The following is a 14,240-nucleotide window of genomic DNA, read 5'->3' on the forward strand; positions in this document are numbered from 1 at the left end:
CTGCAGGGTAGCTTCGCAGCCCAGCGCTCAACCGCTGCGCCACCGGGGAGGCCCCTTTTTCTTTTCTTTCTTCATTTTAGCACAGGGTGCATCCTGCCATAGATGTTTCATGGTCCCTCACCATCCTCCCTCCATGACACCTCCCTCCCCAGAGCAAGGCAGCACCCACAGAGCCGTGGCCAGCAGCAGGCTACATGCCCACACTTGGGCAGGAGTGGGAAGGGACAGAGGGTGGAGCCGAGCCCTTCAATGCTGGCTACAGCAGGGAAATGGGAAAGGAACGCTGACTCCGGGCCCTGGCTCTGCCCGCAGCACAGTCCACTGCCCCCAGCAGGCTGCTGCATCCTGTGTATTGTGCCCTTTGGGGGCCTGGCCAGCCTCGTGGTTATCTGCAAGGACTAGGAGGTGCAGGGACAATTTTTGTCTTTGAGTGAAAGATATGCCCAGGGTCCTATGACCCAGCCCTGGTTAAGCTCCCTTCAGGCCCGAGAGCCTGGGCACAACCCAACCAAGAGATGCCTTCAACCTCTACTGAGCCCAGATGAGACTTGATTTACGGGACCACACAAATGTGGGAAAGAGTTTAGATCAGATTTCAGGGGCACTTCAACTAGCTTTGTGCGACACCTACTGTATAAGAAACTGGTTCCCTCCTGGAGACTTGGGCTATTCGGGTGCTGAGAGGCTCCACTACCTTGTCCAGAGGGAGTCAAGGGCCTGCCTGCTCTACCTGCACCATCTCAGGAAACCATTGCGGCATCTCCCAGGCAGACACTACTTTGTTATTTCCATTTTAAGATGAGGAAAATAAGGCTGGAAGACTGGAAATAACAAATTGCCAAGGTCGCACAGCTGGTTGATGGGCACTGCACTGCCCATGCTCTCTACCACAGGGAAGCACACCCCATCCTGGGAGACACAGATGGCCCAGAGAAGGGTCTTGGCTTTTCTGGTGCCTCTGCACCTCTTCTTCCAGGAAGAACTGTCCACTCCCAGCGAGCTTCTCTCCCAACTCCGGAGTCCACACAGTGACCAGAGAGAAGCCCTAATCTGGTGGCTCCCCACGAGCTCGTGTGGCTCCTCTTCCTGTCCTTGGCCCCCAGCCTTTCGGTGTGCTAAAAGTAGCACTGACCAAATCAAGGTCTAAGCCTGGGCCAGGACTATTTTGACTCTGTCCTCAGGAATCATCTGGTCTGAGGCGTGGGCACGCTGGACTACTCCTATGTGCTCTTAGACATGGTGCCAGGAATGTTCTGGCCCACACACCTGTCCCCAAAGCCAGGCCAAGTGCTGCTACTCACCCCTTGGGCCTCCACCACGTGACTCCCAGGACACTGGTCCCAGGAAAGTTGGGCAGTGGGACTTGACAGGGGGAGGATTCAAGGCTTATATCCTTCTCCAAAGAGACCGCCTGCCACTTTGGGTGACTCTGTCTCTTATCCCTCCCCCTTAAATGGAGGCATGTTAGCCTGTGTGAGCTCACTGAGAATAGAGGCCCACACCCATGGCCTCTTTTTTTTTTTTTTTTAATTTATTTATTTATGCATACAAGAGCTGGGGTACAGGCCAGAGGTGCGGTCACAGATTAAAGTATTCATCAGAGACAGAGTGGGGAACAGAAGTGGCAGATTGACTGAAATACACTGCTGAGGGGAGCAAAGACAAGACAGGAGAGGTCTGCTGTGCCATGGGTCACTTCCTTGGCTGGAGATCAAACTTGTGCTGCAGTGGCTATGGCTAGCTTCATAGTGCTGCTTATTAACCCCTTGTACCACCAGGGAGGCCCACGGCCTCTTTAGAAACAGCAAACAATCTCCTTCCAGGGAGGCTGAAAGATTTCCTTCCCTGAGGGCCTTTAGTAGTGGAAAGATTTGCATCTGACCCACCTGAATACAAAGCCCACCCTCCTCCCACACCCAACTGGTGCTCAGCATGCACAGAAGCGCTACCCTTTGGGGGGAGTGGGTTTCTCTCTCTCTCTCTCTCAGCTGAGGTATCTCTCACAAGCTGGTGGCTTCCCCACCTTGCTGTGCTTGGGGAACAAGTCAACTAGCTCCTTCTCTGCTATACACACAACAGCCTTGAACCCCACGCTGCCTGTTACAGGTGTGGGATGCCAGAGACCCCATGTGTAACAAGACTGTCCCCACCTGGGAGCAGCAGTCACCTCAGATCCTTCCTCACTTCCCCTGGGGTTACATCCCCATGAACCCATCACATGATGGAAAATATCACAAGTTGAAAATGCTGGCCACAAAACACTGTGGGGCGTCAGTTGTTTATCCCCTTGCTGGAGTGGCCGGCTGGGAGCCACTGCCCAGCATCACAGGAGGGCGTCACGCTGAATAGTGCTAGGTAGGGGGAAAAAAGATCAAAATTCAGAGTATGTTTTCTACTCAGTGCCTGTCACTTTCAAACCATCATAAAATAGAAAAAACCTCGAGTGAAGCCACCGTAAATCGGGCACATCTGTAGAGCAGGGAGACACTTATTACCATATTATTCAGGTATTCAGGTGCATGGATGACTAAATTTTCCTCAGGGAGCTGGGAAGGGCCTCACAGAGGATTTAGACTGTGAAGGTCTTCTCAGAAGTTCAGAAATACATTTGGCGGAAAAGTAGGAGAAAGCATTCCCGTGGAGGGAATGAGGGAAAGGGGCATGAAGGGAGCTCATGGGGCCTGGAAGGCCAAAACGTTGCCAGATTTTTGCCGTCTTCTCAGACTTTCTGGCCATGGATGGGGTCTGCTGGTCTCCTGGTCATGATGGGGAGACTGACACTCCCCAGAGTGGGGGAGCAGGGCTGAGGCACCCCATTCCCAGAAAGGGTCAGAAGACAGTGTCCCTGCTTCTCTGCCCCGGGGGCTGCATGCTGTCTCCCCAGCCTCCTGCTGCTGCTTCCCAATCAGGATGAAGTTGGCTCCTGTGACACTGATGTGCCTTCTTCTTGTTAGAATCTTAATATCGTAGGACTGGAGAGTCCCAGCAGCCCTGGCCTGGCCTTCAGGGTCGGAGGTGTGTATGAAAACAACACCTGATCCTAATTGCTTCAGTCAGGGCATGCAGAGGCCACTGAAGAACTTGCTTTCCTTTGTCATTGATAACGAGGGAGCTACCAAGGCTGTTGATCTCGAAGTCATTCCTTAGAGGGCTTTAAGCTCCTTGCCGTCACCCTCCAGTAATAAGTGTATGAAGAGCAGCCTCTTATTGAGCACTTTACACCTCTAATTTCATTTCATCATTAGATGACTCTGTGAGGTAGGGTTAAGTGTCAGACCTGAGCTCAGAATGTGAGACCCAAACTTTGGGATTTTAGAAAGCCAAGAACTGCTTTCTAATACCATCTCACTCATGAAGAATGATCCTGGCCTGAAGAGGCTGGATGGCTTGGCTCTCTTCCCTAAGTGTCCCCCAAGTCTCCCTTCTAGCTTCCGAGGCAAGGCACAGACACACATCACACCGTTACCACATGTCTGCCAGGTGCTGTGTGAGGAGCCTGGGAAAGATGCATAGACCACTTGTCATGTGGCTCACCACCCAGGGGGACCCAGCGGGACCCCTTCTCACTGCCAACCCAGACTCCCCCATTCTTTTGTGACCTGTTCAGCTTTCTCTGCACTCTGGCTGATACCCATTTCTTCCTCCCAAGCTTGTATGATGTCCACAACCCAGCCACAGCACCACCCACTTGGTTTCTACCTCCCTGCACCCAGCAGTTGTCTATATATAGTTTGCACATGTATTAGTTTGCACTGGAGATTTATTAATAAGGCAAATTAATAAGACACTGTCTTGGCCCTCAGGAAGTGCAGCCTAATAAAGAGAGACCAGCGTGTCTCAATCCATGGACTGAAGAGTGAGGGGATCCAGCAGTCCCCGAACACTAGTTCTTCCTCACTCACCCTAAGAGACCACTCTGTCTTATCAAGCAGCATCATGAAGTAATGGAAAGATGGGTTCCAAACTCATCTGGGGGACACTGGTTTCTTCATCTGTCGGGTGAATAATAACAATCCCTAATCTGTGTGCCCTACAAAGTTTCAGTGATATGCCTTATTAAATCAAATTAAGTGCTTGAAAATACTTTACAGGTTATAAAGTCCTATACAAGTAGTAGTTATCATTATATTGATCTTCTCACTCCTGGGAGGTCTAGCATAAATCTGGGCACACAGTACATATTCAGAAGTGGTTAATTTAACCTGGATTGATTCATCTACCCTATTTACAGTACCACTTTCTGGCATTCTAGAGCTTTTGGTGCCAATGTAAATCCAAACACTAACAATGCCTGCCCTGCCCACTGGGGGTGACAATAAGGGCCGTGAGAAGGCTGTGAAAGCCTCTGGGAAGCTACAGTAATAAACTGCTGACTCATGGGAAACCACCTTGGTCTGCCATCAGGGGGGCTGCACTGAGGGCTGGATGGCCCTGAATGTGGAGCCATAGGCATGGACGAGCTTCCCTCCAAGCCTAGGCCCACTGATCTTGGGGAACAGACATTACACTTGGTCATTTTGAGTTTCCACCCCTGAGTCTGCTGGCCCAGGAGAGTGCCTGAGACATGGACATGGTCTCTAGGAGTCTCTAGACCACCATATACCATCCCCTTATTAGCCCTTCATCTCTCATTCCAGCACCCCTACCCCACGGAGGATGAGAAGAGGCAGATCGCAGCCCAGACAAACCTCACCCTCCTGCAAGTAAATAACTGGTGAGTGAGCATCACCTACCTATAGGCCCTCGACCCAGGGGTCACGTGCTCAGCAGAGAGAGATAAGAGACTGGAATGCCCAGCCCTGCCCCAATCTCAGCCCAGCTACCACACAGGCCCTCCCCTTTGGGTTAGAAGCCAAAAGCAAGACTCTACAAAGGCGCCTAGAACTTCATCTGCAGCTTCTCAGCGCCCTCTGCTGGGAAATTGTGGCAGGAACAATACTGGGAGTTTCTGACTAGAAAGCCCAGCCTCACCTGCTGACACTGCAGAGATGCAGGAACACCTGCACCCAAGGAGTGGAGAAGTCGCCAGTGGTCAACTGGTCCACCCCCCACCATCCACGTAAATGAACTGAAACATTCCGCAAATCTGGGAGTGGGAAGGGGAGAAACAGTGAGCCACTGCGACCCCACAGGGATCTCATTTTCCCCTTCGCTGTATCTGGCTGGACTATCACAGATGGCTCAGTCAGGTATGGCGGGGTGGGAGTGGACCCAGGACTCAGGGCCCCCGCTCCAAGCTCACAGCCCTCTGGAGAAAATTCAGAGGTCAATACCCTTGACTAAGGCTCTTCCTTTCTGTGTTCAACCCTGACATGTCTGGAGCTGAGGTTTCTGACTCCACTCACACATTCATCCCATGAAACCTTGGGGTCACCAAGCCCCCTTGTGATTCCCTGAGCTCTTCAGAGTCCAGGGCTCCTCTCCTTGCTGACCTTTCACACCTAGGTCAGAACTGTCTGCTCTGTGATGGCTCAGCGCAGAGAGTCTGGGAGCAGCACTGCCCTCTCCATACACCCCTCCAATCCCACCCCACCCCCACATGCATGCATCCACTTGCCCCCAGGGGGTGACTAACCAGACCTCCACCTTCACCCCTGGGCAGGTTCATCAATGCCCGGAGGCGCATTCTGCAGCCCATGCTTGATGCCAGCAACCCAGACCCTGCCCCTAAAGCCAAGAAGATCAAGTCACAGCACCGGCCCACCCAAAGATTCTGGCCCAACTCCATTGCCGCTGGGGTGCTGCAGCAACAGGGCGGTGCCCCAGGGACAAACCCTGATGGTGAGAACTGTGTGTACTCCACCCTGGGGGCTGGTGGGGACCTCCTGGGCCTCCTTTGGGATCCTGGGCTTCAAGGGGCACAGACACTTGCTTCCCAATAGTCACCCTACCTGATCTCCATGGAAGGATGTGTGCAAAGCCCAAAAGAAGGGTTGCTCGGTATCTATTTTAACAAACCAAGTGGAACCTCACGAGTGGGAGTCATGGTCATCTGAGTGGAGAACTGCTCAAGCAGAACCCCCTCCACACTCCCACACCCATCCTCAGTTCCTTAGCACCCATCGGTGCCTGCGCAGCTCCCCAGAGCCGGGCCATCTATAAATACCCAGGCAGGCAGCTGGCTTGTGAACGGAGGCCAGGAAGAGCTTTGTTTCCCCAGCTTCTCCATCACACCCTCCATATACACTTTTCTAATTGCCGGTCGCCTGGTGCACAATGAATAATTCAATGAGCCAGACATTTTATAGCTTGGCGCGTGAAGATAGCTCTGTGTGGGAAGTGGAGTGGAGGTGTGCATGCGTGGTACAACCTTCATGTATCCGTGCATCTCTGTGGTTGAGACCAGGTTCCTGTATGACGGGCATGCCTCTTTGGAGATACAGGGGAAATAAACAGAATTTGAGCTAGAGCAACCGAGGAGAAAATCTCAACTCCATCATGGGTCACCTTGAGACTGTGTGAGACTCAGCATCCTCACCTTTAGCGTGGGGATAGTAATGCTGACCTTAGAGAGCTCTTAGAAGGTCAACATTTCATGTCAAAAATTCTCAGGAAATAGAAACTGGGGGGCTGCTGTTTGGGATGGGTCGGGGTGGGGGTTAGCAGTGAATGGATGGGGAAGCGTTGTCCAGCCTCGGAGCTCACCGCTCCCCCACAAGTCAGTCTATTCAACTGAGTCCAGCACGGAGGCTCCAGGACCTGACCCTTGCCTTCCTCTCTCATGTAGGTTCCATCAACCTGGACAACCTGCAGTCCCTGTCCTCAGACAACGCCACCATGGCCATGCAGCAGGCCATGATGGCCGCACACGATGACTCGTTGGACGGGACAGAAGAGGAGGATGAGGATGAAATGGAAGAGGAGGAGGAAGAAGAACTGGAGGAGGAGGCCGATGAGTTGCAGACGACGAATGTCAGCGACCTGGGCTTGGAACACAGTGACTCCCTGGAGTAGCCGGCAGCCCAGATGGCGCTGATCACCGAGAAGAGGCGCGTGGTCAGGGGGCTTCAGGGTGGTGGGGAAGGGGACGTGGGCAGGCAACACTAAGAACGTTGGGCCCTAGCTTCCGCGGATCAGTAGCTTGAAGAAATCCAGAGGAGACACCTGCTCCTTCCCAACCACCAAGCTTCAGCGAGCACCCGCCCCTCTTCCCCAGAACTGCAGACGACTCTGGTGGGGCTGGTCAAGCGACCTGCACAGAAAGGCAGGAGTGAGGTTTGGACTCACCAAGCCCCTGAGGACAGACGGCACCCATGGGCCCCCCCCACTGGAGGACTTGAGCTGTGCGCAAGCCCTGCACTGTGAGGCGGATCGGTGCTGCTCACAGTGAGCTTTTGCCAGGGGACAGTTAGGAGGAAAGGGAGTGACATGGGGGGTCTGGAGTCCATCCCCCAGAAAGTTCTCAGCTCCTTTGAGAGACATTCAAGGGCAGGAAGTAGCCCAAAGCCTAACTGGTGGCCAAGGCGGAGGGACTGAGGCATCACAGCTTGCAGATCAGGGTGGGACCTGGGTTCCGGTTCACTCCTCCAAGGCCCTGGCTCTGGGAACAGGCAACTATGGACTTGGGGGAGAGGGATGGGAGCCACCAGAGTCGCCTCCTCTCTCTCTCCCCTGGAAACAAATTGTAAGCTGGTGGACTCACATTGTAGGATGGTAAGAGGGTTGGCTCCAAGTCTCAAGGAGACCGCAGAACCTGGGCTGGCAGCCACACCACGGTGACTTTGGGGACTGCAGCTGTCCCTAGATGGCCACAGAACTCACCTCCTGTAACAGCAGGACAATGGTGTCTTAACCCAGATGTTCCAGCCCGGGGTGGAGCTCCTCGGAAGGTCCAACCCTCCCTCGACCATCGGAGAGGGTGGAGCCAGGTGAGCTTGGAATCTGCCCATCCCTCAGGTCCCCCAAGGCCGTTCCTCTGTTCCTGGGCTGGCTCCATCAGCCTCCATCCTCTCTTCTCCATTCTATCCTTCAGAGAAGGCAGAAGTAACGTTGGAAAGAAGCAGCCAGCCCAGTGGGAAGCCAGGGGTTGGAAACGGTGCTACATCCCTCTTCCCGTTGATTTCCCAAAAGTGGGGGCGGGTCCAGAGAATGGGCACCCAGGAGTCACGCGGTGCCCCGCCCCACCTGCCCCCTGTGGTCCTGCGCACCGAGGCGCGCCAGAGGATGGGGCACCGAGAGGAGGAGGCTTTCCACATCTGCCCTGACACACACCCTCCCACCCTGGCCGCCTCCTTCCATTTTCTCCCGCCCCCACGGCTGTGAAGGACAGGACTGCTCACACGTGTGTTTTCCATTGGATTTAATTTAATGGACTTGCAGTTTCATTTGTAAATTGTACATTGGCCATCTCCTTCAATGGCAGGATGTGAGTGGCTACCTGGCTCACCTTGAGGGGGCCCTCGGGGCCCTCTGGGGCTTCCCCTCCCCCATCTGGTTGGGGTGGAGCACAAGGATGGTGGCTTTCTGAGGTCTCCCCGAAATGAATGTATTTCTCCCTCAAAAGAGCTGATATTTAATGTTTTAATAGGGATTTTTGAGAAACAAATAACCTTATTTATAATCTGGGTGATCCAATCATTTTTTACTCCCTTTTGATGCCATACGTAGAGGAAAGTCTAGCTTTTTTGGCGTGAGACTTTTGCAACATGCAGTGGGACAAGACACATTTCCTTTCTGGTTCTTCTTCTTCGCGCGTGCACACACACACACACACACTCACCACCGTGAACAGACACCCTCCTAGCCCAGACACACTTGCACACACGTGCCCACATCTCCTCCTCCTAGTCCCTCCACCTGCGTAATGTTATGCAACCTCCTTCTGATGTATCCACCAAACCAGTACTGAATGTGGCCGAGTTTTCAGTAAATCTTATTACCTACAGTAATCCTGGTGCACGATTCTCTTTTTCTGTGGTTCGTGGGTGGTGGGATAGGGAATCAGAGAAAACGTGGAGGCTTCAGTTATGCCCCTTAATGACTGCCCGAGGAAGGAGACCAGTATGAGGACTTTCTGGGTGACCTCAGTTTACCTGTCTGGAGAGTAGGCGACCGCTTGCCACATTTGTGTCTCGCTTTAAGACAAAGAGATTAGACTTGAAGAAGCTCTGTACTGCCCTCTGCTGACTATTTTCCGCCATAGCAGCGCCACTCTGAATGTGGTTCCCTGGCTTCCACCACGCTCCACCATCCTCAAAGGTCTTTGCTTTTCCCATCTCCAGCCTAGGCTCCAAAGGTTTTCCTCATCACAGCTGGTGCCACCCTCCCACAGCCCTCACATGCACACCCTCACCTTGTTCCTCAGGTGAAAAGACCCAGGAAGAGGGAAAGAGAGGTAATCTTGACTTGTGGTTACACAGGCAGTCTCCTGGGCCACCTCTCCCTCACTGCCCTTACACCTGGAGAGCCCTGCACCCACAGAAGAGATGGCCCCTCCAGGTCTCAGAGAAAGTCTCAAGATCTGCACTAAGAACCTCACCTCCCAGAGCCAGCCAAGAAGACGCCAGTCTCCCAAAGCAGTATTTTACAAGGAACATGCAACTGAAAAATATGCTATCCTAAATAAATAAATAAATAAATAAAATTCCATAGCCAAAGTAGTATAGAATGAACTACCTGTTATATTTTGCCAGTGGAGTTCCATAAGACACATGAGTAAAGTCACTGAGAAGTCCTGCAGGAAAGAAACCTGTTTCAACTGCTCCCCAAGTTTATTTGTCTTCTCTTTTTCAAGAACTATCTAATCACTTATACGAGTATGCCACAAAACACACTTCAGGGAGTGCTAGTCTAAGAAATTCCTGAGTAGCCTGTCCCGACCTCTTCTACCCCTTTCTAAGTTCTTCTATCAAGTTCTGCCATCTTTTTGACCATGCTGCCAACTACAAGGGGGCTCCTAAATCATTTGAGATGTAGGTGATTGTGTTCGGAGGAGAAAACAACTTCTTTCTGCCCTTGACCCAAATCCTATCCAACTCCAGAGATGATGAGTCACAATCCCTGTGGAAATAAGAGAGATGGGATAATGGTGGAGGTGGTGGGGGGGAGGGGGGCAGAGATTTCCTTTATCCACCCCCAAGATGGAGTACTGTTATCAATCAGGGCTGTGGGAACTGCTCTGATTGCTGGCCCCACATTCGTCTCCTAGGGAAGCTCTTTCAGGTTTGAGGCTCCCCAGTCCTGGGAGTTGGTGGCCAGAGCTGACCTCCTTCTGCTACCTTGGACATGGCCAGAGGGGGCAATGTTCAGCTCAGAGACATTCATGCAATATGTATTTATTAATCAACTACTAGGTCCCAGGCGGTTTAAATGCTGAGGATACAGCTGTGATCACAAAATCTTACTTTCAAGGAGTTTACATTCAGGTAGAAGATTATGACTGAAAGTGTGGGGGTAACATCCCTGTAGTAGTTAAAATATGATCTCATCCTAGGACAGTGACCTCAACCTTGACCATTCAAAGTTGCAAACAAGGCACAGCTTGTCTCTGTGCCGATCTCATTTAGCCCCTTTGCAAATTAAATGCATCTCATTAAACCAAACCCATTTAGGACAATGCCCCTCAGGTGTGCAAATCTTAGTGCCTCTTCCATTTTAAAACAATCCAACATGGGGCCAGATCAAATTCAGCCTGCAGACATGTTTGATTTGGACCAATAGTATTTTTCTCATAATTTGTGCCAACATTTACAAGTCAGAAGATTGCACATAAAAATTCAGATTCCTGGTTTCACTTGAAAAATCAGGCGATCAGGCATAGGGACCTGTATTCCCACATGACCACAACAGGATGTAATTGAATCACTGCCATTCCTTAGGATGTGCTCACCAGGTCTTCGTGACATTGGCCATTCGTGTGGTCCCCTGATGCTGACACTAAAGGTCACTTGCCAATTATTATCAGGCCTCACTATTTGCTTGGCTGATGGCTTGGTTATGCTTCCCCCTTCTCTTACTACTTCCTTTCTTTTTTAGCCTTTCCCTCCACCATTTGAGAAGTTATTTTTAACTAGAGAAATATTACCCATTGCTCCATCAAGAGTGAGAAAATCAAACTATCCAAAGGGCTCTGCCTTTGGGAAGGAAAAAAAATTAAAAAGAACATACTTGCTTGTGGCAGTGGCGAGAATGCTCCCTTTAGTTGCAAAGAGTCCATGTGTATTACATCCAAACATCCTCACTTCCGTGCTACCTGTGACCTGGCTTGATGGACATGAGCCTGGGGGCATAAACACCACCAGGATTGCTTATGAAGTATGCCATGACGGCCCACAACCAGCTTTTCTCAAGGCAAGAATCATGAAGACTTTAAGAAACACAGCTCCTAGAAAATAGATTTCAATTGCCTTTACAAGTCCCTTATTTACAACTGCTCCCTTGAATATTTTTCTGTAGCAACTACAAGCCCATGAGCCCATGGTTCATTCATGAAACTTTCACAGGTGCCCACGATGTGCCTGGCCTCTGTGGAGGACACAGGGTAATTCAGTGTTGCAAGCCAAGGCTCCCTGAGAACTGGGAGGGGGGCCGCTGATCGCACACACTCTGTGCCTTTCCTCTTTGGTGTCTTATTTGCATCCCACCGACAAGGCAGATTTTATTACACCACTTTCAAGTGTATCTTATACTTTTATATTTCTCAGCCTCTCTCTGGGCCAATCTCATTTAGCCCCTTTGCAAATTAAATGCATCTCATTAAACCAAACCCATTTAGGACAATGCCCTTCAGGTGTGCGAATCTTAGTGCATCTTTCATTTTAAGACAAGTGTTTGATTTATTTTTCATCTCATTACACTCTTTAAAATTATGTGCATCTCATTACACTCAGTGCACTGAGACGACTTATTTCAGGTGTAGACATTACACCCTGTATTATCAGGCAAGAATTTTTTTTTTCATTTCATTACAAGCCTTACAATTTATGTACATCTCATTACAATCAGCCATTTAAGACAATTCCCTTCAGTTGTGTATATCTCATTATACCTTTTCATTTTCAGATTTTTTTTCTTCCTGTTACACCCAAGCATTATTCAGGGAACTCTTCAGTTGTGCAAATCCCACATTCACCTGTTATTTTGTGAATTCTGGGTGGCTGCCTCCTCTAAAGTATTGCAAAATTTTTATTACACCAACTGATGTAAGGCCCCCTCTGCCCACCTGCGGCCCTCCCCTGACTCTTCTGCAGGGAAAGGAAGGAACTGGGTTCCCCAGTTTGGCTGAGACTCTGTGGGTAACTTCCTTCGCACACAAGAAACATCTAAATTAGCTTTCTCAGTTACACATTGAGGGGGTTGAAGGAGATGGTCCTTAGTTCGCCTTCAGTTGATAGTCAATGAAACTCTGGTCCTGTGGACAACAAACAGCACAGTGGCTTCCCAGCTGCTCCTGGGGGTGCTGCTACCCTCTGGGCAGCCCCCACCTCTGCCAGAGAAGCTGAGATTGATGTCATTGCCCAGGCTTCCAACAGGCTGCTCCATACTTCTGTTGCTCTTTTGAGGGGATGACCCTGTGCCCATGTGGGGTCTCATTTTGAAAGGAAGTGCATCACTCTGCCCTCTTGTGACAGAATCTACTCAACATCTCCAGGCCCAGTGGCATCTTCATCTCTCCTCCAACCCCCATCCCAGAAGTCCCAGCTGGGGTGCACCTCAGAATTGCTGAGCAGACCTATGGTGTTGCAGGCACCGGGTTCCACTAAATCATAATCTCCCAGGATGGGGCCAAGGTAGGTGCTTTGTAAATAGCAACCCAGAGGTTCTGAACCACTGCTGCTCCCCAACCTGTTTTCAGAAAAAAATCTGCAGCACAGTCGCTCTGAGCTGCAAATTCCTTGCTCTCTCAGCTTCTCAGGATGTGCCTGCTTCCTAACAAGAATCCAAACTTAGAAAAAGATCATTTCTTGGTTCTGCAAAGGGCACAAAGAAAGAGTAAATCTATATGCCCACGCCAGAGGAGTCCCATCCAGTGCTGTAAATCGTCATCTCCTTGTTCCATACGCCTCCAGGCTTGGGGACCCCATGCCACCAGGGGAGAAAGGCAAAATGCTACACAAAGCTATTTGAACCCCTGATTTCTGCCTCCTGGAGACATCTGGGAGGAGTTGAAACTCTCCAGAATGTTTCCTTGTGGTCTTCCAGGCTTACTTAATAAGAGGGAGCAGCGCTTCAGGTCATCTGATGCCTTGCTCAACCTCTGCACTCTGGGGAAGACCAAGCTCATGTGCCCACCTCTGAGGCCTGTGAAGCACGTGAGGCTCCTCAGAGTGTGTCTGGGGGTGGCCTGCGTGTCCCCTCTTCCCTCCCTCTTCCTGGATCCTTGGGGATAAAGACAGAATCTCTCCTCCAAGCACTAACCTAAACCTGACTTTTCACGTACCCTCCTCCATGATCCCCCTTGAATGAAACTGCTGAGAAATCAGATGACCCAGTTCCCACTTCTGCCCTTTGTCTTCTTGTCCAAACCTGAGGCGTCTGGTTCTAGAATCTGCAGGTGCCTGGGCTCATTGGGCTACCACTAGGCAGGATTTTGTGAGAATAAAGGATAGGGGTAGAGCTGATTTTAGGGGAACTGACTGTGCCCTTCTTGCTTTGCTTTGTTTTTCTTTTTTTTGTTGTTGTTTTGTTATTTTTTAGGTCTTCTATGTCGATTGGATTGAAAAAAATGATCAGGTCCTCAGGGCTAAAGGGGGGTCACACGGTCCAGCTCTTTCTCTACATTCCTCAAAGTTTGCTAGTAAAAATAAAAGCCACAGTAAACTGAGTACTGAGCACATATGCTAGATAATGTAAATCAATCCAAATGACCCTGGAATTACAGGTATTTTGACTGATATCGGTATTCCCATTTCTAAAATGAGGAAGCTGGGACTCTGAGAAATTAACTAATTTTCTCACAAATTATTCCGCTAGTAAGTAGAGGACTGGAATCCAAGCCCGAGGTCAAATCCCATGCTTCTTCTATGAGGTCATCTGCCTCCCTAAACTAAGCTTCCGCTTGGCCAGGGCTGGCCTTTAAGGTCAAGAAAACAGGCCCCCTCTTCCTTGAAGTCCTCAGAGGCACCTGCATCCCTGCACCTGCCTTTGCATTTCTCCTTGAAGGTCCCCAGATAAAACAGTGTTCAGAGATGTAGGACCCAAACCTTAGCCTGCTCCTCCAGCAGCTGAGCCTCTGCCCACCAGTCCCCCCAGCTCCTATCTTTTAACACCTACACGGGGGGTTGGGAAGAGCAGGACCTAGG

The 14,240-nt window shown here is 50.7% G+C and overlaps 1 protein-coding gene across 4 annotated transcripts in view; it reads left to right on the top strand.

The window, feature by feature from the left end:
• PKNOX2 (PBX/knotted 1 homeobox 2) overlaps window positions 1-8,883 on the top strand; it is a 266,982-nt gene extending 258,099 nt beyond the window's left edge. For all 4 annotated transcript variants that reach the window (XM_054693179.1, XM_054693181.1, XM_054693183.1 and 1 more), the window contains 3 exons: window positions 4,638-4,714; window positions 5,603-5,781; window positions 6,728-8,883. In XM_054693179.1, the coding sequence (XP_054549154.1) occupies window positions 4,638-4,714; window positions 5,603-5,781; window positions 6,728-6,954 (483 nt within the window). In that variant the 3' untranslated portion in view covers window positions 6,955-8,883. The remainder of the gene's footprint in view (window positions 1-4,637; window positions 4,715-5,602; window positions 5,782-6,727) is intronic.
• The last annotated feature ends 5,357 nt before the right edge of the window (window positions 8,884-14,240 follow it).

Source organism: Talpa occidentalis, unplaced genomic scaffold (genome assembly GCF_014898055.3).
Source record: "Talpa occidentalis isolate TD23 unplaced genomic scaffold, MPIMG_talOcc4v2.1 talOcc4.12, whole genome shotgun sequence".
In the NCBI taxonomy this organism is placed as follows: Eukaryota; Metazoa; Chordata; class Mammalia; order Eulipotyphla; family Talpidae; genus Talpa; species Talpa occidentalis.